Genomic DNA, 21,872 nt, shown 5'->3' with positions numbered 1-21,872 from the left:
TATCTCTCTCTCTCTCTTAACACTTTATCAGGAACACCTGTACACCGTCTCATGTACTTTTTACCTAGCGGTTGCTGAGATAGGAATAATATTAATAATCTATAATAATTCAGAGATATAATCTCAATGCCAACCTGATTATCACTTCCCCCTGCAATACATGTAATTTTAATTTAGAAATTACCCTACTATTGGTTCTGTAGTAGCTTAGTAGCAAATTATATTGGATTATAATAGGATTGCTGTGAGAATAAACCCCTCTATTTACTGTGAGAATAAATTACTCACTTTGATTATACGCCCGTAGGCTCACTACTGTGTTGACAGTGCTCTGCCATCGTTGACAAATTCATATTGGATGTCAAACAGTGACCTACTTTATAGCTATATGAAATGTCATGCGTCACGGCACTTGGCAAAACATCTTAGGAGGAGCTAAGAAAATAGAACGTATCCCCCAAAATACACACTTTGACCTAAATGGCAATTTCCGGACTCGAATCATTGTGCAATAACATTGTGCAGCCCCAGGATATCATATCAGCTAAAAACATAAACATGACTAAGTTGGGCATTTAACAAAACCCAAAGAATGGATTGCACTGTTCTTGTCCAGGGACTGCTGACAAGGTAAGGGAACAAATATGTAATTTTGTCCTTTGGGTGAACTATGCCTTTCACATCGTCAATCTCTCAAAAGCAATCGCTCAATATATCCACTGTATTCAAACAATGCATAATGAGTCATTTGAAAAAACAATGTTGCATCCAGTAAGGTCGAACATTTATTAGAGAACATTCATTCAGAGTTACAACTGAATAAGTGTACAAACAATTAGCAATTTGACAAACATTAAAGGAAGTATCAACGGAATCTCCATTAAAAGTGGGTTCAGTCCAGGCCTAGGCATAATCTGTGTCTGTGAGACCACCCCTTGATCTACCCTCACCCCGAGCCTCGTCATAATAGCTGACACCATCAGTCGTTAAAATATATCATTAAGCGAACAATGAACAGACAGGACGGTTGAAAACAATAGGGCGGATGTTTACCAAGAGTTTCCCTTGACCTACTCAGTTGTTTGTGGAGCCGCTTGTACGCTACAGCGCTAAAAACTCAACCATCACTTCCTCTGCGCAGCACCTCTTGGTTACGCACTAGCATGTCTGCTTCTCACCTAAAATATGATACGATAAATAAACTTAGTGCAGCGGCAACATTAACAGATAGGGAGGCACAGACATACACCTCCCAAAAGTGAGGACTAATATTTTCAACAAAAAACATTTAAGGCAATTACAGTCATTTAAATGCATTATTATGAATGGCAATGTTTTTTCATCATACAGTGACAACAAATGACAATGACAAACATCGACACAAACAACCTGTCAGAACCAATGACTTAAAACATTAGACTGGCAATCATCAAGATCATGAAAAAGCCATGTTGGTCTTTATCTTTATTTATTTTAAAATATTAATTTCTAAATGCAGTACAGTACATACTGAACAAACACACTAAACATGAGTATTGTATGTTGGTCTTTATACTAGTTATGCTGTTAGCTGTTGTTTTGGGGAGGAGGGCATATTCCATTGAAAAAGAAAAGAAGTGGAAAAACAGTGGTCAGACTCCCTCAAACATAATTTCTACCTGCAATGGATCAAATATGAACAGCTCTTTAGTTAATATACTGATGTGAAGATATAATATCCACAGTAGAAATCATCCTCAGGATCCTAATTAGGAAAAATATCCTGGGCAAGATCTTGGCTATGACTAGGATCCCCTTTGCACTACAATCCAGAATTTGAACATGATTTTACAAAAAGACAGGATCCTTTTTAGAAAGGTATCCTTACAGGATCTTAAGAATATGACTTATGCAGGGCATACACAACATGATTTCGCCAGAGGAAATGCTACACAAAATTAGATGGCATACAACATAATAAAACAATTTGTATACCTTGCCTGTCAAGTAAAAGCAGTAACATCTCTCAATCCTCTACATTCAACTGCATTAAAAGCCCTGTCTGTCCTCTCTTGCTACTGTAAACACATTCACAACCGATGATGACGGAGACCATTATCACATCGTATACTTCAATGTATGAATCAATAGCGTAGTGTGAGAAGCTTCATCTTGGACAGAAAGACGCAAATATTTTTAACATGTGTGATAGGAAAATGTGGGAAAATTTCCTCTGGCCTTAATATTTTAGAAATTGTGCAATGCCCAGCATTAACCAGGATTTGATGTCCTACACAGGATTCTAGATTTTAGACAGTACACTGTTCTTGAAAGGATTTTGACAAGATTCTGGCCTAACCTGAATTACTATAGGCTTCATCATTTTGACACAAATTCGATAACTATGTGTACAAGTTTCAAAATGATAAGAAAACTTTAGTATCAAACATACCAGTGCCTCTTAACACATATTGTATTGACTGAATTCAACACAAATAGGAAAATCATTTATTCATCAGACACACATCACTTCGGGTGGAATCTGTGCGTGTAACTCATTTGCGTTAGTCTTGCATTGTTGTCAATGGGAAATGTGCGTAATGACGCGACTTAAGTGAGTGGGAGTTAGGATTCCACCCTTCTAGAATATACAGTATAGGCTATGTTGACTGATCCAACTATTTATTTATTTATTCATTATTTAGAACAATTCATTGAATTATTCTGAAAATATTTTTAAGTATCTTTAAAGTTCCAGGAAATATCCTAATCAAGATTTTAACTAAACAAAATTATCAAAAAAAAACAAAAAAACTTGGGAGGTGGCTCTGTAAAACATTTTCTCTACCTAATGGATGATGTACGTCTTCAGCTTGGCTTTTCCTGGCAGTGCTCTTTCTATTTCTCAGACATCTTGCGGATCATGTAGTTCAGGATACCGCCATTTTGGAAGTATGTCAACTCCACATCTGTATCGAACCTCATTAGAACCTGGAATGTTTTTCCGGTGTCAAGCTGTGATAGCAGAAACAAACCGTCATGAGTTGCTCTTACTAAAATTAAATCACAATACATACAGTTGAAGTCGTACATTTACATACACCTTAGCCAAATACATTTAAACTCAGTTTTTCACAATTCCTGACATTTAATCCTAGTAAACATTCCCTGTCTTAGGTCAGTTAGGGTCACAACTTTATTTTAAGAATGTAAAATGTCTCAATAAATTATGAAATTTGCTGAGTTGGTAGTGACATCCTAATCTACACAGTGTGTAATTGATTCCTATGCAAATCAGAGACCCTATAAAAACAATATATTAATTCCAAAAATTACATGAACTATTATCCTTGCATTTAGATGGACTCAATTCAACTTATTGAGTGATTTGTTGATGGCATTTTTGCATTTTAGCGAATTTAAAGAGTGTCATAGCAAAGGGTCTGAATACTTATGTACATGAGGTATTTCTGTATTTCAATTTTAATAAATTTACTGAAATTTCAAAAAACGTGTTTTCACTTTGTCATTCTGGGGTATTGTGTGTGGATTGATGGCAAATTCTTTTCATTTAATCCATTTTAAATTGAGTCTATAACACAATCAAATATGGAAAAAGTGAAGGGGTCTGAATACTTTCTAAAGGCACTGTATATAACAAATATATATATATAACAAATGCAAGTGTCAAACACATCCCTTTAAGGGATTCCCTCTGGCCCACTATTGTGTAGAGTGACTGGGATGATGTTCCATCAACAGTTGTTTTTTTTTTGTCCCATCTCAGTCTTTGAATTTTGTGGCTCTCTCGAAGGTGTAGTAGTGACTGATAATTGATTGACTACCAAATCAGGGACACTACAAAGACATGGGTATGTATTTTGAAATACAACAGAGCTTAAATCAATGCATGCTACTGCTGGGCATACCTTAATGTTGACCCTCATCCTGGGAGTGAGCTCCTCGGGGATGACCACGGTGTAGCGTTCTCTGCCTGTCAGCCCCAGGGTGTCTGCCGTCTCCCCTGCCAGGTACTCCAGAGGTATCACCCCCATGCCCACCAGATTGCTGCGGTGGATCCGCTCATAGCTCTCTGCCAGGACTGCTTTAATACCCTGACCAAGGGGCACAGAGGGAACAGCATCAGGGATCCACATAGACCATAACATTCCGGGGAGACCATAACATTCCGGGGAGACCATAACATTCCGGGGAGGAATTCACTAAAGAATTGCAAGGCTTTTTCGCCCATTAAACCATCATAATAACCAGAAAACAATTGCGTCTCATTCACAAACCACCTGCAGTGGATGGAAAGGGAAATGCCAACACAGTACACCATCATGATCATGCATATTTAAATTGTGTTATTTGCATACATAGTATGGACAGACATTTGTGAATTTATTGTAAATGAGGTTCATTAAAAAAAAAGTAATCTCCACTTACACAATCTACATACACAATCTACATGGTGCTTTAACACTACGAGTGCTGTGTGCGACTTTTATGATTGAAATAACTTTGCCGCTGTGAAAGCCACATCCCCTCCTTCCCTGACTTTTCCTCAATGATTGATTTTTTGTTAGCCTTCAAAATCTGGAAGCATTTTATAATTATTTTTAACCACTGTCGCCGCCAAAATGCATGTGTGCATAAAGGTGCATAGCCCACTGAAAGGAGGAGGTCACAATATTGTGTGCAATAAATTCAACAAATGACTTGTGTGTACTGTATACTGTCGACTTGATTGAATATATTGTATTTACAATTCTATTCCATGGTTTAGCCATATAGGCCTCCAAACATTTCATTTGCAACTTTATTGTGCTCAGCCACAAAAATGTCCTTTGTGATAAACAAAAAAATCGAAACCAAGACAACACTTGCATTCACACAACGTCTAAACAGGGCAGACTCACCAGGAGAAATGGGCCTTTAGCAGCCCAGTCCCTGGAGCTGCCTGAGCCATACTCCTTCCCTGCCAGGATCAGGAGGGGGTGACCAGCCTGCTGGTATCTCTCCACAGCGTCAAACACATCAAGCTGTGCAGAGAAACAGTATATACAACATGTACAAACAGACTCAACTCCATAAACAGGGTGCAATAGACAGACAAAACACCAAAACAAACCCTTTAATATACTACTTAAAAGAGGACCGCATCAATAGAAGCCTACTACTAAGCTCAGTCTAAATGAGTATATGACATACATTAGGTCAGTGTTTAAAATGGGTACCGTGACAGCAGTAGTGAGTCAACTGGACTTTTCCACACGTTTTATTTTAGGAATTTCGTCTCTGCAAAACAACCACCAGGGGGCATCGTTGGGCAATTCTAATGGAAAGGCTTGTTGTGGAACAGTAGCTCATATCTCCGTCTTCACTTGCCCCATTTATGAGCTGATATTAATTGTATATTTTAATTTAATTTGTATTATTGTAATTAATGTTTTTTTTCTTTCAACAATAATGGCAGCCTGGATGAATTACGTGAGCCTATGAGTTATTGTTTCAATTTGGAAAAGGACAAATGATTGTTATGATGATTGGTAGCCCACCGTTGCGATGGCAGTATGAACCTTTTAAAACACTGACCTACTGAATAGCCAAGGTAATGTGCTCCTTACTATTTCATCAGAGGGCAAGTGCAGAGTGCGTGGTGCCTGTTTGTTCAGGAACTTATTGAAGAGACGAATGTTGGCGAAGGTGCCCCTGGCCATCACCGCATCATTGCCACGGCGAGAGCCATACGAGTTGAAGTTCCGTGGGTTCAAGCTGCAAGGGCAGAGTGAGAAGATTTAAAACAGCACCTCAATGCGCCAGAGCAATTTGCATCCAACAAATGAACATAAAAGCAAACAACTCCTTTACCACAAAAGTCACAGCATACATTGAAGGTTACTGTCCATCTATCTAACAAGCATAGTACCTCAGTATGTTGAGAGAAAATAACAGGATTGTTCGGATAAATACTACGACTCTTAGGATACATTAAACCCTGAGTTTTTCAGAGCTGGGGGTGGCATCCCCTCCCTTACCCTCGGCTGGTCAGGTACCGTGCTGCAGGGCTGTTCCTTGCAATGTTCCCTGCAGGGGAAATGTGGTCTGTGGTCACAGAATCGCCAAAGTTCAGAAGCACATAGGCATCGGTTATGGGCTTTGGTGGCTGCAGCTCCCTGGTCTGGAGTAAATGATGAGAGATAACATGACGTTACCTGAGACATGGCATGACCAAAATTCTGACATTACAACTAGAGTGTTTTGTGTCGTACCAGGCCATCAAAAAATGGTGGAGACTTGATGTAGGTGGAGTTAGGGTCCCAGGTGTAGAGCTTGTCTGAGGGGGCATTGAGAGAGTTCCAGCGTTCATTAACTTTCTGCAGGAACAGAGTAGAACAGTCACATATCAAAATGAAAAAACAGTAGTTCATCACCCCAATAAAGATATCCACAGAACTTGGATGATTACCTCAATCTTCTCATAGACTTCTTTGAACATTGTTGGAATTACAAATACTTTCTCTACCGCCTGGATCTCCTCCCGGGTGGGCCAAATGTCCCTAAGGAAGATCTCTTTCCCTTGAGAGTTCACAGCTAGACCATGAGAGACCATAGAGGACACAAAATAGAGAAACCATCATCAGCACCAAAATCCCAGTCTCCTAAAGCATTACATGTCCAGAGTGCACCAGCACATGTGAACAGTAAGTAAGAACACAACATCCAAGGTCCAACTTCCCCCTTGTTTCCACTTTTCAACATGGGCGGGATTGATTATACCTACCAATTGGTTCTTTATCAAAATCAATCCTCACAGTACCAGCGATGGCATAGGCAATAACCAGTGGAGGAGAAGCCAGATAATTGGCTCGAGTATTGGGGTGGACGCGGCCCTCAAAGTTCCTGTTACCAGATAGGATCCCAGCAGCAACCAGATCTCCCTGTATTAAAAAGGGAACCAGGACGTAAGGAGCTACAGACCATGTATACTAACAATCTAAGTGTGGGAATAGATATTCAAAGTTGTACCTGAGTAATGGCCTCCACCACAGGCTCTGGGAGGGGCCCACTGTTGCCTATACAGGTCATGCAGCCATAGCCAACCACTTCAAACCTGAAAAGAAAACATTCTATTTTAGCCAACATTCCATGACATAGAGCAAAGAACAGATGGCTGACAATATATTTCCTCTCTAAAATAAAATATTGCATGCAGCTTGCTATATTGCAAGGTTTACTCCATATTTCTTTCTAATTTCAGATGAGATTTATGATCATCAAAAGTCCTATAAGTTCTTGTACTAATCAGTCTTCAAGTAGGAGTGACTTACCCAAGCTGGAACAGGTAGTCCATGACTCCACTCTCCTTCAGGTAGGAGGTGACCACCCCACTGCCAGGCGAAAGGCTGGTCTTTATGTAGGGCTTCACACTCAGGCCACACTCAACGGCCTTTTTTGCTAGGAGCCCTAAAAGCAACACAGCACAATGTAACCTCAACAACAGCAACATCTATGATAAAAGTCAATCTACATCACATCAGCTGATAGTAGACAATATGACATCACTAGCCTAGATCCTAGTTGTCGAAATATATGGACTTCCCTCGACCTGCAACGCCACCTGGTGGAGTACTAATATTCTGAAATGTGATCGAATGTAACCATTAAAAACATGTGAGTTTTTCTCTTCATTCATTCATGTCAAAGATATTCCATACCTCTAACTGTCCGTTTGGACTCAGTGCTGCCATGTATATTGTATAAATGTATATTCCCCAGATTTTAATTTCTGTTTTACATCCTCTGCATCCATTTGACAACGTAGGTGTCAGTTTCAGTTATTCTCTATTAGTTACGGGGGGTCAGGTGCACGCAAAGACAGCATGAGAGAGAGGCAGGACAGCCAAAGAGGGAAGTTTAAAACAAATATATATATTATTTTGGGCCAGGCCTGGGAGCGGATCAGACTGGAAATACTATTAGAGGGAGAGAGGCATGTGTCTGCCATCTGCTAAAGCGTCTTTTGTCATAAACACTATAATGCTTGGAACAATACTTAACCCAAACATGACCCAGCCTGTATTCATTCTCAGAAATTTGAACCGACAGGGTTTGTTGGGTTCAGGCTGAAAACAAAAGCTCTATTACTTACCAGCCCCAAGCATGACAGAAGGGTTGCTAGTGTTGGTGCAGCTGGTGATGGCGGCGATGACCACGGAGCCGTGAGAAAGTGAATACTCTGTGTCATTATACTGGAAAGGAACCACTGTGTTGTGACAGTCCAAAGGCACTTGGAAACCCTTGAAGCCTTGCTGGAATTGGATATCACATAAATTCACATATTTAAGGACGACTCAATAAAACAATCGGACATGCTTATCAGCTAGAAGATACTGACAAGTGAAGGTAAAGCGTGAAACACGATTGTTGGATGTACCTTCGCCCCCAGGCAGGTTTCAAAGTCCTTCCTCATGTCAGACACAGCAACCCTGTCCTGGGGCCTCTTAGGACCACTGCAGCAGGGAACAACGGTGCTAAGGTCAAGCCCGAAAACCTGCATAAGATGGATAGAGAAAGGTGCAGCATGGTAGGTAGAGCAAAGGTAGGAGAGTAAAATGGAGATAAGGCAATCACTTTATGAATACATTTAAGGCACAAAGTATGTCCATACTGTATATATTTTTTAGTACTTCTATTTTTATTTTATTGTATTTTAAAACTTATTGTATTGTGCACTACTCTGTGGCACTGTCACCTTTGCATTTCACTGTATACTTGTATGCACGTGACAAATAAAGAATCTTGATCTTGATCTTGATGTCCAACATGACACATAAGCCATAACTTACAACCATGTCAAACAATCTTCTATCCCCCCCCAAAAAATACAGGTTTGAAAATAATCTACTCTGCAGTACCTGTGTGAAGTCTGGATCCTGAGTTGCATTGCTGAAGTCTCTGAACATGGCCACTGCTTTCAGGTACCTAGTGATATGGTCCAGTTTTTCAGCATCTCGCCCTGAGCAGAGAGAACAGCGATAAAATGGCGGTAAGAGGGACTATGAAATATGAAATAACATATTTTGTTGTCAATAGAACGTTCTACATTATCAATCTACCAACATATGTTGTATTGGAATTTATTTATTTTTTAAACATGAAAATGACTGACATATTCATTGTTTTAGTTAAAGTAGTTTGCATTGAGCAAGGGGAGGGAGAGAGGAGACACTCTCTCCCTCATTGCAATTCCAATTGCATTGAAAAGAGGCCGCAACCCTGCATATGGTGCATTTAATGCTCGCAAAGTATGTGGACACTTACCAGTCTGCTCTAGGTACTGAACACTGATGTTGTCCACAGGAAAGAAGGCTGCAGTTGCTCCATACTCTGGACACATATTAGCGATGGTGGCTCTGTCAGCAATGGACAACTGTGCCACGCCAGGGCCGAAAAACTCCACAAACTTCCCCACGACACCTACCTGGCGCAAGTGCTATAGGCACAGAGGGACATAATGGGTCACTCAGACAAACAGCCTTCACACAGTACATGAAACACTATAGTAAAAATGCCGTTTATTCATTCAGATCATTGTGAGATTACGTAAAGCATAAAGTAGTTAACAGGAGCACTATCAGTTAACGCTAGCCATAATGGCCATGGCAGTGTTGTTGTTTTACAGCCCAGGTAAGTAGAGAGAAAATGTTTTGGTATACTATTTGGAATAGAATGAAATACACCCAGTTACCTTGGTGACAGTGAGGACGATGTCAGTGGAGGTGATGAGCTTGTGTGGGGTGCCCTCAAGCCTGTAGCCAATGACCTCAGGGAGTACCATGCTGATGGGTTGGCCCAGCATAACTGCCTCTGCCTCAATCCCACCGACACCTGTGTAAAGATGTCAGACAGCATTTGGTCAGCAGGGTCAATCCATGTCAAATCAACAAGCCATGACACCCACCATGGTTAATCTGGAAGTTGTCCTGTCCAAAAGATGTTAGTCATTGAAGTTGTGTGTCTAATGTCCCATTATACAGTGTGATAGTAGCAGAATATATCAGTCATTTCTTATTATTATTATCATATTATCATATTATCATCATCATGTTATTACACGCCTTTTGGAAGTCTAGAGAATTCATGATTGGAAAATGTGTTTGAATAGAGCAATGGCTGTGTGCGGCCACATTTTGATTGGCTCTGAGCAAAAGCGATGTCCCATTTTTTGTTACTCTGGGAAGAGCAAATTAGTCAGCATTAGCTAATTAACTCAGCTAACATGGCTAGCAAGCTATATTTTCCTGGAATTACAATTCGGTTGTTCGAACACTTCCCGCATGGAGACCAGTGAAGATTATTGGCTGTTCCATTTTGAGCTGCCTATTGACTGGTCTGGAATGTGGCAATCGCATTACAGGTCTCCAACGTTCTACCTAGTACTTCCCCAGGCTATAAGAAAGTGAGAAGAAAGACTGGGAGAATATGCATTACCCCAGCCCAGCACGCCAAGGCCGTTGATCATGGTGGTGTGGGAGTCTGTGCCCACCAGGCTGTCAGGGTAGTAGTAGCCGTCCTGGTCAAACACCACCCTGGCCAGATACTCCAGATTCACCTGGTGCACAATCCCCGAACCAGGAGGAATGATTCGCATGTTCCGGAATGCTTTTGAACCCCACTATGGAAAAAAAAAGACATAATTCAATTCATAGAACTGAAGTTTAGGGAAAGAAACATCATATCAAGGGCTAACGTAGCTGCAACTGCAACTCCACAGAGGCTTCCCTCTAAATAAATTGACTAAAAGGGAAAAACACATGTCCGTACAAATCCACTGAATAAAAACCTGCTTCAAGATACTGATTTGTCGTGTTTTTCTTTCTTGTTGAAATCAAGTTAAAATACTCACCAGAATCTATGTTATTTATTTATATTTGTGGAAAAGAGAGAGAGAAGCTTCTGGGAGCGTTGCAGTTGGAACTATAGCTAATGTGGGTGAGGTACCTTTAAGAACTCAAATCGCTCTCTGTTTCTGTCAAATTCCAAGTCCTGATTTTTCTGTAGGCTGTCAGGCCTTTTAAAAAAAACAAAAAAAAAACATAATGTAAAAATCAAGTAATTTTAACATCCAGCCCCAACAGAAATATTTGATAAATCTTCCCCTTTAGACCTACTTCCTGTTGTAGTCAACCTGAATGGAATGATCAATGACAAGGTCAGCTGGGCAGACGGGGTTGATCTTCTCTGGATCCCCACTCAGTTTCTTAACTGCATCGCGCATTGCAGCAAAGTCCACTACAGCAGGCACACCACTGCAAAGGAGAGCAGGAAAGCACACAATCAAGTCCAATTTTGCAATTCAGAGTAAGCACAGCCAGCATAAGGCTTGAGACAAAAAACTGGAGGCAATGTTATATGAAAACATGAATATTCATGATTTTGTAAGGCTGGGCGATATGGCGAAAAATGTTATCACATATTGGTCGATAACGATAATTATCACAACATACATTAAATTATGCTCATACTATGTTAAGTTTGAAGGGCATTTTCTGATTAGGATTGAAGCCTGAAGAACCGAGAGGTCACTACAATAGGTCACTGTTTAAAATATGCATGTTGTCATCATAGTGGTGGACTTCCTCAATGCTGTTACTGCAGCAGATAGTAGTTGTGAAGACGTGTGAAATGCTGCCAAAAGCCACTTCCAGGTGGAGGCAAGAGCTGTGAAGGACGTTTGAAAGGATCCATCCTTCTGTGGTAGAAATGACTGATGGTGCCAACATTTGCCAACACATGAAAATAAACATGAGACAGAGTAGTTCATGATTGCAGAGCCTTGCTTAATCAGCTTGCTAGATAGATTAACTCCTTGCACTAATGACAGAATAGCCCCTATATTTGGCCAAACAGAGTTGATTAGCAGTGCAGGTCATGAAGTAGAGGGGCATGAAGAGTGGAAATTGTTTACATATGGACTTATCTTAACACAGACCAGCGGTGTTTTTCAAATACCTTCATCTACTCTCCTACTGTTGTAGTCATCATGTATTCTCCCATATGTGCAGCACACGAAAATGTGACACATTCAGAATGTTGGCGACTATAGTCTCCCAGGGCAGGGAATGAGTTACCAATCTTTGGAATGATTTTGCCCTAAATGTCAAACATGCAAAATGTGTCAATTCAGGAAGTGATTTAAATTCACAACTGAAAAATATTTCATGTTCATTTTCAGATTCTTGAGTAATCATTAAACTCGCAATCACTGAATAGTCATTCCTATTTACTTCTTGAATTGACTGTCACTGAATTGAAATTCAACAACCCCAAATCTGGGTCAGACTCACGTGAAGTCCTGCAGGATCACCCGGGCAGGTCTGAATGGCACCTCCACACTCTGAGACTGGGTCTGCTTCCAGTTCAGAATATTCTCCACATCCCCCTGCTTCACCAGGAACTCATCACAGTTCCTGACAGCAGACTCAAGCAGTACGCGGATTGAGAATGGAAGGCGGTCTGAGGAACAGAAGGGTATAAAAATCAGCCTCACTGTTTGCAAATATATCAGAAATATATCAAATTCATTTTACTGACAATTCAAAAGTTAACTGGAATTTAAATGAGGAATAAAAAAAAATGCTATGAGAACTATTTCTCAAATGTACAGAAAACACCGGGAAAGTGGAAGTAACATGCTAACATGTAACAATTATCATGCTATGAACTTGTCTAAAAGACAAAGATGTGTAACAACACCTCTGATGCAAGGAATATTGTAATAGTTCCCATATTTTTACAATGTGAGTCTTGCACACAATCATTTGCCATCATTAATTGTAACCTCTTACCATATCTGGGATCTCCAAGTTTTAACAGATTGTAGAAGTTGTGCTCTGGGTTCTTTGGGTCCAAAGCCTCAACTATGTGTGCAAAAGGGTTACTCATGGTTGTAGGCTTGTTCTCCCTTTCATCTGGGATTACCTAAACGAAACAATACAAGGTTTAGCATTAACAAGTGCAAATATGCACCATGTTAGTCCTTGAGGCAAAAAAGATTACTGTCATTTCTCTCCAACATGAGCTATGATAATATGCATACAGTATTAAATATAAAAATATGTATTTAAGCTTATATTCTGCCAACTGTGTGGTTTTCACCTGTATTTGACTACATGGCTATATTGTCCCGGGTCAGACCTTTCCAAAACTGTGTATGATGACACTAGGTTCTCAAATATGAACCTCTTAGACTTGATCCAAATGAAGGACACCAAAAACTGGCGTATTTGGCTTTCAGTTTAAGAGGACTTCTTAACTGAACTTTCATATATTTAAAGAGGAATTCAAACAACAAAGAGGTGTCCCCGCCACTTTTTTGGGTAAACAGCTGAAAGATGGGGCTGGAGAAATGTAACCACTCTCAAATTCATAGACGGAGCTTTATATGCACAGACTGACCATCCATGAGATCAAAATGATAGTTTTAACCATGTATTCAAGCTATACAGTGTTTGTTTACAGTTACATTGTTTATAAATAATGGAGTACAACAAGGTTATATTTTTGTGTTTTGATGGAAAGTGAATTTTTTCAAGAATCAATGGCTATACATCATTAATTTATAAAAGTCCAAAAATAGATGTACCAATCCCAGATTGCCCCTTTAATACTGATTAAGTGTATATTGTTTTATTTAGTTACTTTTTGGTCTTTTCTCTCATTTACTCATTTCTCATTTAGATATTTTGCCTGCTTTATTTCTATTAACCAATTCTTTGTCATTTTATCACTCACTGTTTTTTTCGTTGTGTTAAAGTCGGCTGGCAGATAAACAGTGATGGTCTCTGCAAAAGAGCAGTGTGAAGATGGCTGCTCTAGCAGCCTTGAATCCTTCCTACCACCTGCAGAGCCAGATATTCCCACCCTAAATATTTGTGCCATGCAACCGCCTCCAAGCACAAGAACCCCAACCCTTAATCCCAGCTACTCAATCCTCCTCCATCTTCCCCCAATCACCTTCCATCCACCTCTTTAAGCCGGCACCCGCCCTTCTCTGGCATACCACGAGTACAACCCACTCAGCCACCTTGGCAAGATGAATTTCTGCTTGTACGTGGGAGAATGGCTGTAGTCCCAGACCCACATCTCAAATAGGTATTCCCCCCTCAGTGACTCCCCTCATTCCCCCAAATGACTCACCATTATTACCAACGAGAAGGTGTTGGGGATTGGAGATGTCCAAATTGAGTTCACCACTGTGACTCGTCTCTCTGGCAGACAGAGCCCCTTACACCGAGGCACACTTAAAAGTTCTGGGCAAGAGGAGATTTTTCACAATTGCGATTCATGTTGGAACAGAAATGATTTGCACATGAGGCAATCAGAGATTACAAAGATGAACCTTGCCTTTGTCTGTTAGCAAACCCAGAAGATGAGCCAACAGGTTATCTTCTCTGGCCACTGCCTGTCCACAGGAGTGGCGAGATCCACGGCAGGCCAACCTCCCTGAATCGGTGGCTTTCTAACTTCTCAGAACTTTGGTACTTTGAATAATTGGCCAACCTTCCGAGGACAACCTAACCTACTGGCATGATGGTCTCCACCGCAGATATACCAGTGCACGTATGCTCTTGTGGAACCTTGTCCACGCCCTGAATTATGACAACTATCACACAGGCCTGCACTCAGTTTTCATTGTACTGGGCCAACAAGTCCACCATTATCTCAACCACTTAGCCTCAGAAGTCGAGCCTCAGCCGCCCTCCCCACCTCACATGTCGTGACACCGGCCCTCTCTCCACGCGCCTGTTATTAGCTCAACCTGCTCTCTTGACACTATGTCTCTTTCCAACCTTGGATGTGGCATGACTAGACCCCGTAGAGGTGTGTTACAACAACCTCATGACCATTAAGTCCTGCCATCCTGCAGCAAAAATGTAGCTCTCACAGTATATATCAACTTTGGCTTGCTTAAAGGGACATTTCACTCATATTCTTTTTTTTTTTCAATCATTTACATGTCTTGATAGTGCCCTGTAGTTAGCCTGTGTGCAGGTATTGCAGCATGTATTATTCCATAAATCCAAATATTTTTCCAAATAGAATAGGAAAGATGCGCACCATGAGAGTTCCATTCAGTTGTTAATAAATGTTTCTCAAAATCCACACAGTTTATGTATACCGGTTCAAAAAGGTGATACACTAAGTAAACAATATGTGACATGTTGTCCACTCTATACTCACTATTTCAGTCAAATAGCATGATATTAGCATCGGCAGCTGACTAGGCTGCTAACCGGCTCACTCAAACTCCAGATGACCTCCGGACAGAAATCTGTGGACAAGCCCCATCAGTTCCTGGAGGCACTAACTCCAAGAAACTCTGGATCACACATATACCTCCAAAGCTAGTGAAGCTATCGGCAAATAGGTAAAAGGTATGTGTCATCATGTCGGGTGGGAACTGCCTGTGGCCTCAGTAAATATCAATTCATACGACAGTTGACATGGGCATCAAGGACATCACTTCGAAGACATGTACCAACTATGGTAGTGATCCGTCAAAAAAATTACAATTTACACACAAATAAAAAATCCATGGTTTTGTGAAAAACCTTCACAAATCTTCTTCTCATGACTGCACATGAAATTCACAAAATTATGTTCACAGCACTTGTCTCTATCAACGGTGATAATTAATTCAACAATCTGTCACAAAATGCCACGCAAATCAAAATGTATATTTCATATAGCCATATTCAAACACTTCTCTATCCGGGTTCAATTCAAATGACAGTTGACATCGAGGACATCACTTTGAAGACCTGTTCCAGCTTTGGTAGCGATCCTTTGGTAGCGAAAAATTACTAAAATACACGCGAATCAGAATTTGCATTTCATATAGCCGTATTAAAACAGTTCTAAATCCAGAACATTGTCATGGGCATCAAGGACATCCCCCTGAAGACCTGTACTGAAGATTTTTCTCAATTGGGACTTGTGGGACTGACCTCTAAATGACCTCTAGTTGGTAATATCAACAAGTGGCCAGAAGAGGGAGGCAAAGACCATGAGTTGCCTGTAGACATTAATCACTTTGTTCAATTAACCTGGAACTTGTCATGAAAATTGCCCTACACAGTGATGACCAGTGATGACCAGTGTGATCAGTTAACCCCTTCCTTACTCATTAAATCACAACTCCTTTTCAACAGATTCCTTACATTAGCCGATACAAAACCCAGTCAATGGTCTTTAGAGCACAGCTAGCTCACAGTATTGAGCCAGTTGCGATGTCCACTTCTGCTCCTTATAGAGAGGATTCCAACAGACCTGAAGTTAACATCTTTTACTGAAAGGATTATTTTTTTATGTGCACACTATTGAAAACAAAACAATTACAGTATCTATAATCAATAACCAGAACTATTTCCTCCACGTAGACTCACAAAAACAAGACTTTGGTTTCACCAGCCAATTTATGTCATACGTGATATACCATCTCGGATATGGGGTGAAGAAATCTGAATCACAGGAATTGGTCCTGTGAATAGATGTCTGTCTTGACCACTTATTGAACTACTATTCATACTATTTCTTAAACCTTGTTGTGACCAACTATTAACTATTATCTTAAAATGTATTTAACAGAAGATTTAAACATATGTCACAGTTATGTCCCTCATGCTCAGGAACAAGTAATACTGGCTGTGTAAAGTGTTATTAAGCAGAGCTTTGTGCGTCAGAAGCTATGTTTTGAGAACATAAGATAGGTGGGGAATTTAAACAACGATGGCCCCGGGGTGAGATACAAGTGTCACAGCACTAAGTTCCACTAATGAGTTATCTGTCCACTCTACACACATGTTTTGGAAGGTCTTATCAGTATATAACAAATGAATGTTCATGTTTTCATCAGAGAGTCTTTCAGGGCGTAAACAATTATATTTTCCTGGGGTATGTTGTTGCTCTCTCCTTGCAAGTTTTTCTTTGTTTTAATTAATGCTGTTGTATTTGAACATGAATTGAGTATTGAATGACAATAAAAAATTATTCATTTGATTTATTGCAATTAATGTAACACTGGTGTCTGTCTCGCGTTCTTTATTTTGAGTAAAAAAGTGCATTCCCACAGGGGTAACCTCTGTTATGCACTCCCAAAGGCTTCCAATTACAGTAATGTGCATGCATCTGAAATAGTCTAAGAATGTCCAAACACACATCTTGTGTGAGACTTCTACAAAATATATTATTGGAAAATACAGTGGTTACCCCGTATCATTATTTTCATGGGATTTAACAGAGGAATTCTGTTTTAAAAATGTATTCAAAACTGAATTTAAAGTTTTGACCATCATTAGTTTATAGACTTGACTTGAACATACCCATCAGTTTTAAAATTAAAATCTATGCACTTACATTTTACACACACACGAGAATCTGCAGCCAAGGTTGAACAGCGAACAAAGTCCATCATTGACATAACCCTCTATAATTGTATAACCATAAGTCAAACAGTGTAGTTGTGATTTACTGCATTGCCCCATGAGAGACGCCAAAGTCCTGATCTGTCACTGTGTCAAAGGGGAAATCTAAAAACCTGCCTTATCGTGGCCCTCCAGGGATTTAGGGGTTAAACCAGGGCTAATTTAGGATAATCGCATTGCAAATTATTGTTGGCATGATTTCATTTTTCTATGAACAAAAACTTAACTCATTTTAGCCCTATTAAACATTGAGTGCAAAATTGTCAAATAAAAGATATCTGGGTGAGAAATGGGCATAATCACACAGTAATTTGAAAGGTAATGGGAATATTACTCATTATAAATCATGAGTAATAGTAGGCTTACTACTTTCATTGGCTTCTAAAGTGTAATTAGGGCTGCAACGATCATGAAAATGGTTTTGTTTATTATGAATTTTCATATTTGAGTATTCCATTTTGGCTTGCCTTATCATAATCAGTCATATGCACTCTGAAATACATTTGACAAAATCCACGGTTGAAGAGAGGATAATCTCTGTGTTTCAGAATATTGAAGTATGAAATATCGTTTTGAACTAATATAGCCTACCCAACCCTGACCCAGAATGACTTTGCTTCTTAAAAGAGCAGGGTGTAAGTCTGTTGGAAATCTGCTCACCGCTGTCAAATTTAATTTGACGTTCGAAACAACAACATCCTCCCTAATAATACAAGTCTACAGTAAACACGTCCCCCATGAATGATGTAGTGCCCCTCCTTGTGTTAAAATATAAATGTCCGGAGCTTATAGGCGCTTATGAGAAAATTGTTGCTCGTGAATAAAATATTGGCAAGTAACTTTCTCCGCAGCACTCTGTGTGCTGAGATAGGCACTTCGTGGACCTTTTTTATGTCTGAATTCTTTGACTTTGTATGTTTTTTTTAACATAGCGTAAATTAGCCTCAGGCAGACGGATCACACCTGTTACAAATGGGCCAAATCTCAAAAGTCTTTCGAGTTCTCAATCCTCAACTCATTCTCAAAACATTAGAGCAGAGAGTATGAGGTTCCTCCTCTTGAGCCTACTCCACCAATGCATTTTGAGTCGAGGACAGTGGATGCAAGGAATCAAAGAAAGACTTGATATTCGGCCATGGAAGATTTGGGGGTCCACATGGGCGTGTGGTCCGAGGAGGATAGGGAGGCAATACCTCTTCAAGACGTTGATAAAAATGTAAAAGGCAAGTATGTAAAAAGCAAGAATAAAACAACTTAACTTGTCAATAGATTAGTGAATAACACAGAGTGCTGAGATTTTAAGACAACTTGAAACGTGTACAAGAGTGATCTAGTAGCGGAGTGGTCAGAGAAAGTATTGTTTCTGCCTCCCCAAGAGCTCTTGCCTCCAGATAGGAGACGTACAGCAATGCGTGATTATGAAGGAGCAATGGCCAAGTTCATACTAACAGTCACGGGATAGGAGGCAGTGCCTTTATTTTGCTTTGAACAATTACTCTGTCAAGAATGGATAAACCCTCCTACTTCAACTTGAAAGTAGTCATGCCCAGTCATTAAAAAGTACTTCCAATGCTTAATTTTGTAATCCTTTTTTGCGTCCTGTGATGTATGTAGTGGACAGCTTAGCTCGATAGCATCCTCCTCTATACAGTCCTATGGACAGAGAGTCAGAGATTTTGTCATGCATCAAATTAAAAATGACCTCTAGTTTGTAATAGAGTCCTTCATTCACTCACTCTGATTGTTCCTCTGGTGGTTGTCTTCTTTGGCAGGCATAAAGCTTGCCAAATGTGCCTTCCTAAAAAGAAATAAACGCACCTTTAACTACTCAAGGGGTATTCTAAGGAAGTGAGCCACTAAGGTAGTTTGTGAGCTAACTTTAGCTCCAACTCTGGATTTTGTCTCAGGATTTACTTGCTATTAAATTACTTTGCAAGACAAATTTGGCAAGCTTGATGCCCGTCAAAGGGGATAACCACTCAACAAACAATCGGTCAGTGAAAAAATGATTAAACTGTAGCTTGGCAGGGTCATTTTTATTTTGATACATGACAAGGTCTCCGACTCTATCTGTCCATAGAACTGTCTAGAGGGGGATGCTATCCGGCTATGGACAACTAAACTATACTAACTAAATATATAAATAATAATATAAATACAATGCAGGCTACTGTAGTAAATTAATCAGTTAATAATTAAAGTTTGACTTGTTTTCCTCTGCCGTGCTATCGTATCAGTATTTCGTGATACTGAACTGGTATCGAAGTCAGAAATGCTGGTATTGTGACAAGCCTAGTTCTGTGTGTGGTTGACCGACTCGTTAGCAGCAAAGCCATGGTGGAACACCCGAAACATGGCATCCCACGTCCCGCATAGTGTGCAGGTAAACCAGAGGGTGACCGGCTAAACACCATCATTGTAAACGAAGGAGCGGATATGCAATTGCGATGCAGAATGCCATGTTTGGAGTTTTCCCAGGCTTGACTTTGGGTAATGACGGCTATAATCTGCATAGGATATCTCGTGGGGCCTGAAGCAGGGAGAGTAGCAGAAACCCAGACGTCGTCACCTTTGTATATTATGAATACGAAACTGCGATAATTATTTTTCAATGTAAAACGAATTTCTCGCTAGAGTTCGTCTTTAGTCGACCAATTACCTAAGCTAGCTGGCTAACTATCTTGCTAAGGAGTAAGGTAGGACGAGGAGCACACTATGGGAAACATACGACCACGATAGTGTATCACGCAAACACTGATTTAAGCAACTTACCACCTTTACCTGCACTGCTGAGGTGGGCGACTAGCTGATATTGCTGTTGGAGTAGTTGTCAAATCGTGTGAACTGATGTAGTAGAGTGGGACTGAAAGCCAGCCCAACAACAAGTGTTTTCCGGGTACACATGACGTAAAGCAAGGACCGTGAATCCGGTTTGGCGAAAACTTCAAAATAAAAGCGCTCCCTCGAGAACATATATATTGTCGTTTTTTTTCTCAGATATTGATGCAGTAACCACTTTTCATCAAATGAACAAAAACCGCAATTCAGGGCGTTTCTTCTTAAATGTGTTAAGCGTGCAAAAACAAAACAGAATAAAGCCAGCCACATCTTAGATGTACTGCAATCCAGGTGGGCACCCACACCCTCCCCCCATCCACTGGCCTTGTAGACGTCACATAGTTACTTGGGATGTGACAGCTAGACAGTACGACAGACAGACAGACAACATACAACCATCATACAGGCGTTTCTTTTTATGGGCGTTACTTTATGTAAAATGTCTGTGTTTCTCTTTTAGGCGCATGTCTTTTTCTCGATAAAGAAAACAGTCTATAGATATATATCAACAATGTTGGTAAGTTCTTCTGAACAGATAGCTAATTGATAAATAGCTAATTGATATTGACAGCTGATGTCCCCGAAACTATTTAAATGTTTTTGTTCATCATTGTTTGAAATGTAAAAAAAAAACAAGGAATTCCAGTCTTTTGAATATGATATAAGTTGAGATCAAAGGGAAGACATAATTGGGATACATCATGTGATGTGTTTGCAGCAAACCACTAGTGAGATTTGGTCCTCGTAAACATCAAAGGAAGTGTAATATTAATGCAACATTTATTACAAACTGCTGCATCACAGTGCATATGCACTCCTGAGGTCAACCAACATAATGAATTCCATTTTCCCGCCAAAGCCTTACTTTTCACAAATAGACAATGTGCGCCCTCTACTGCCCAGGCAGGCACATACAAATGCATTTTTATTAAGAACATATATTATTATCATTGCACACAATTTTACCTGCATATTTTACCGTGTCCCAACATTCAGGTCTTCCACATCAGGGTAGTTTGTAATGGCTTCTTCTCCTTGGCCACACAATATATGACAATAAATAACTTATATATATATACATACTTCATATTGTATATCTACACTCACCAGCCACTTTATTAGGTACACCTGTTCAACTGCTCGTTAACGCAAATATCTAATGGTGTGGGGAATATTTTCTTGGCACACTTTGCGCCCCTTAGTACCAATTGAGCATAGTTTAAACACCACAGCCTACCTGAGTATTGTTGCTGACCATGTCCATCCCTTTATGACCACAGTGTACCCATCTTCTGATGGCTACTTCCTGCAGGATAACGCGCCATGTCATAAAGCTCACATCATCTCAAACTGGTTTCTTGAACATGACAATGAGTTCACTGTACTCCAATGGCCTCCACAGTCACCAGATCTCAATCCAATAGAGCACCTTTGGGATGTGGTGGAACGGGAGATTCGCATCATGGATGTGCAGCCGACAAATCTGCAGCAACGATGCTTTCATGTCAATATGGACCAAAATCTCGGAGGAATGTTTCCAGCACCTTGTTGAATCTATGCCAC

General features: G+C 40.1%; 1 protein-coding gene across 2 annotated transcripts; it reads right to left on the bottom strand.

Annotated features, from left to right (window-relative positions):
• Positions 1–774: 774 nt before the first annotated feature.
• Positions 775–20,361, bottom strand: aco1 (aconitase 1, soluble). 2 transcript variants are annotated; one of them, XR_014554767.1, is made up of 22 exons: positions 20,244–20,361; positions 12,834–12,966; positions 12,333–12,501; positions 11,157–11,294; positions 10,987–11,056; positions 10,477–10,660; positions 9,734–9,873; positions 9,307–9,478; positions 8,901–9,001; positions 8,420–8,536; positions 8,135–8,294; positions 7,314–7,449; positions 7,012–7,096; positions 6,767–6,923; positions 6,452–6,576; positions 6,255–6,359; positions 6,021–6,163; positions 5,610–5,757; positions 4,902–5,024; positions 3,909–4,094; positions 2,828–2,994; positions 775–1,178 (listed from the first exon to the last, which is right to left on the bottom strand). XR_014554767.1 is itself a non-coding variant. In XM_083690647.1 (21 exons), the coding sequence occupies exons 2-21, from the start codon at positions 12,928–12,930 to the stop codon at positions 2,878–2,880; spliced, it is 2,673 nt and encodes an 890-aa protein (XP_083546773.1). In that variant the 5' UTR covers positions 12,931–12,966; positions 20,244–20,361; the 3' UTR covers positions 775–2,877. The 2 variants fall into 2 exon arrangements, 1 of the variants encoding a protein (XP_083546773.1); XM_083690647.1 differs by having other exon boundaries at positions 775–2,994.
• Positions 20,362–21,872: the final 1,511 nt, after the last annotated feature.

Source organism: Argentina silus (genome assembly GCF_951799395.1).
Source record: "Argentina silus genome assembly, chromosome: 18".
Lineage (NCBI taxonomy): Eukaryota > Metazoa > Chordata > Actinopteri > Argentiniformes > Argentinidae > Argentina > Argentina silus.
Note: the sequence above shows the minus strand (reverse complement) of the source record. Positions and strands in the feature narration are given on the sequence as shown.

Coding starts and splice junctions, on each gene's coding strand:
- aco1 (XM_083690647.1), bottom strand. CDS start 12,930: ATGAGTAACCCTTTTGCACACATAGTTGAGGCTTTGGACCCAAAGAAC. Junction 12,502..12,833: donor ACTTGGAGATCCCAGATATG/GTAAGAGGTTAC, acceptor TCTGTTCCTCAG/ACCGCCTTCCATTCTCAATC. Junction 11,057..11,156: donor CAGGTTGACTACAACAGGAA/GTAGGTCTAAAG, acceptor TTTTTTTAAAAG/GCCTGACAGCCTACAGAAAA.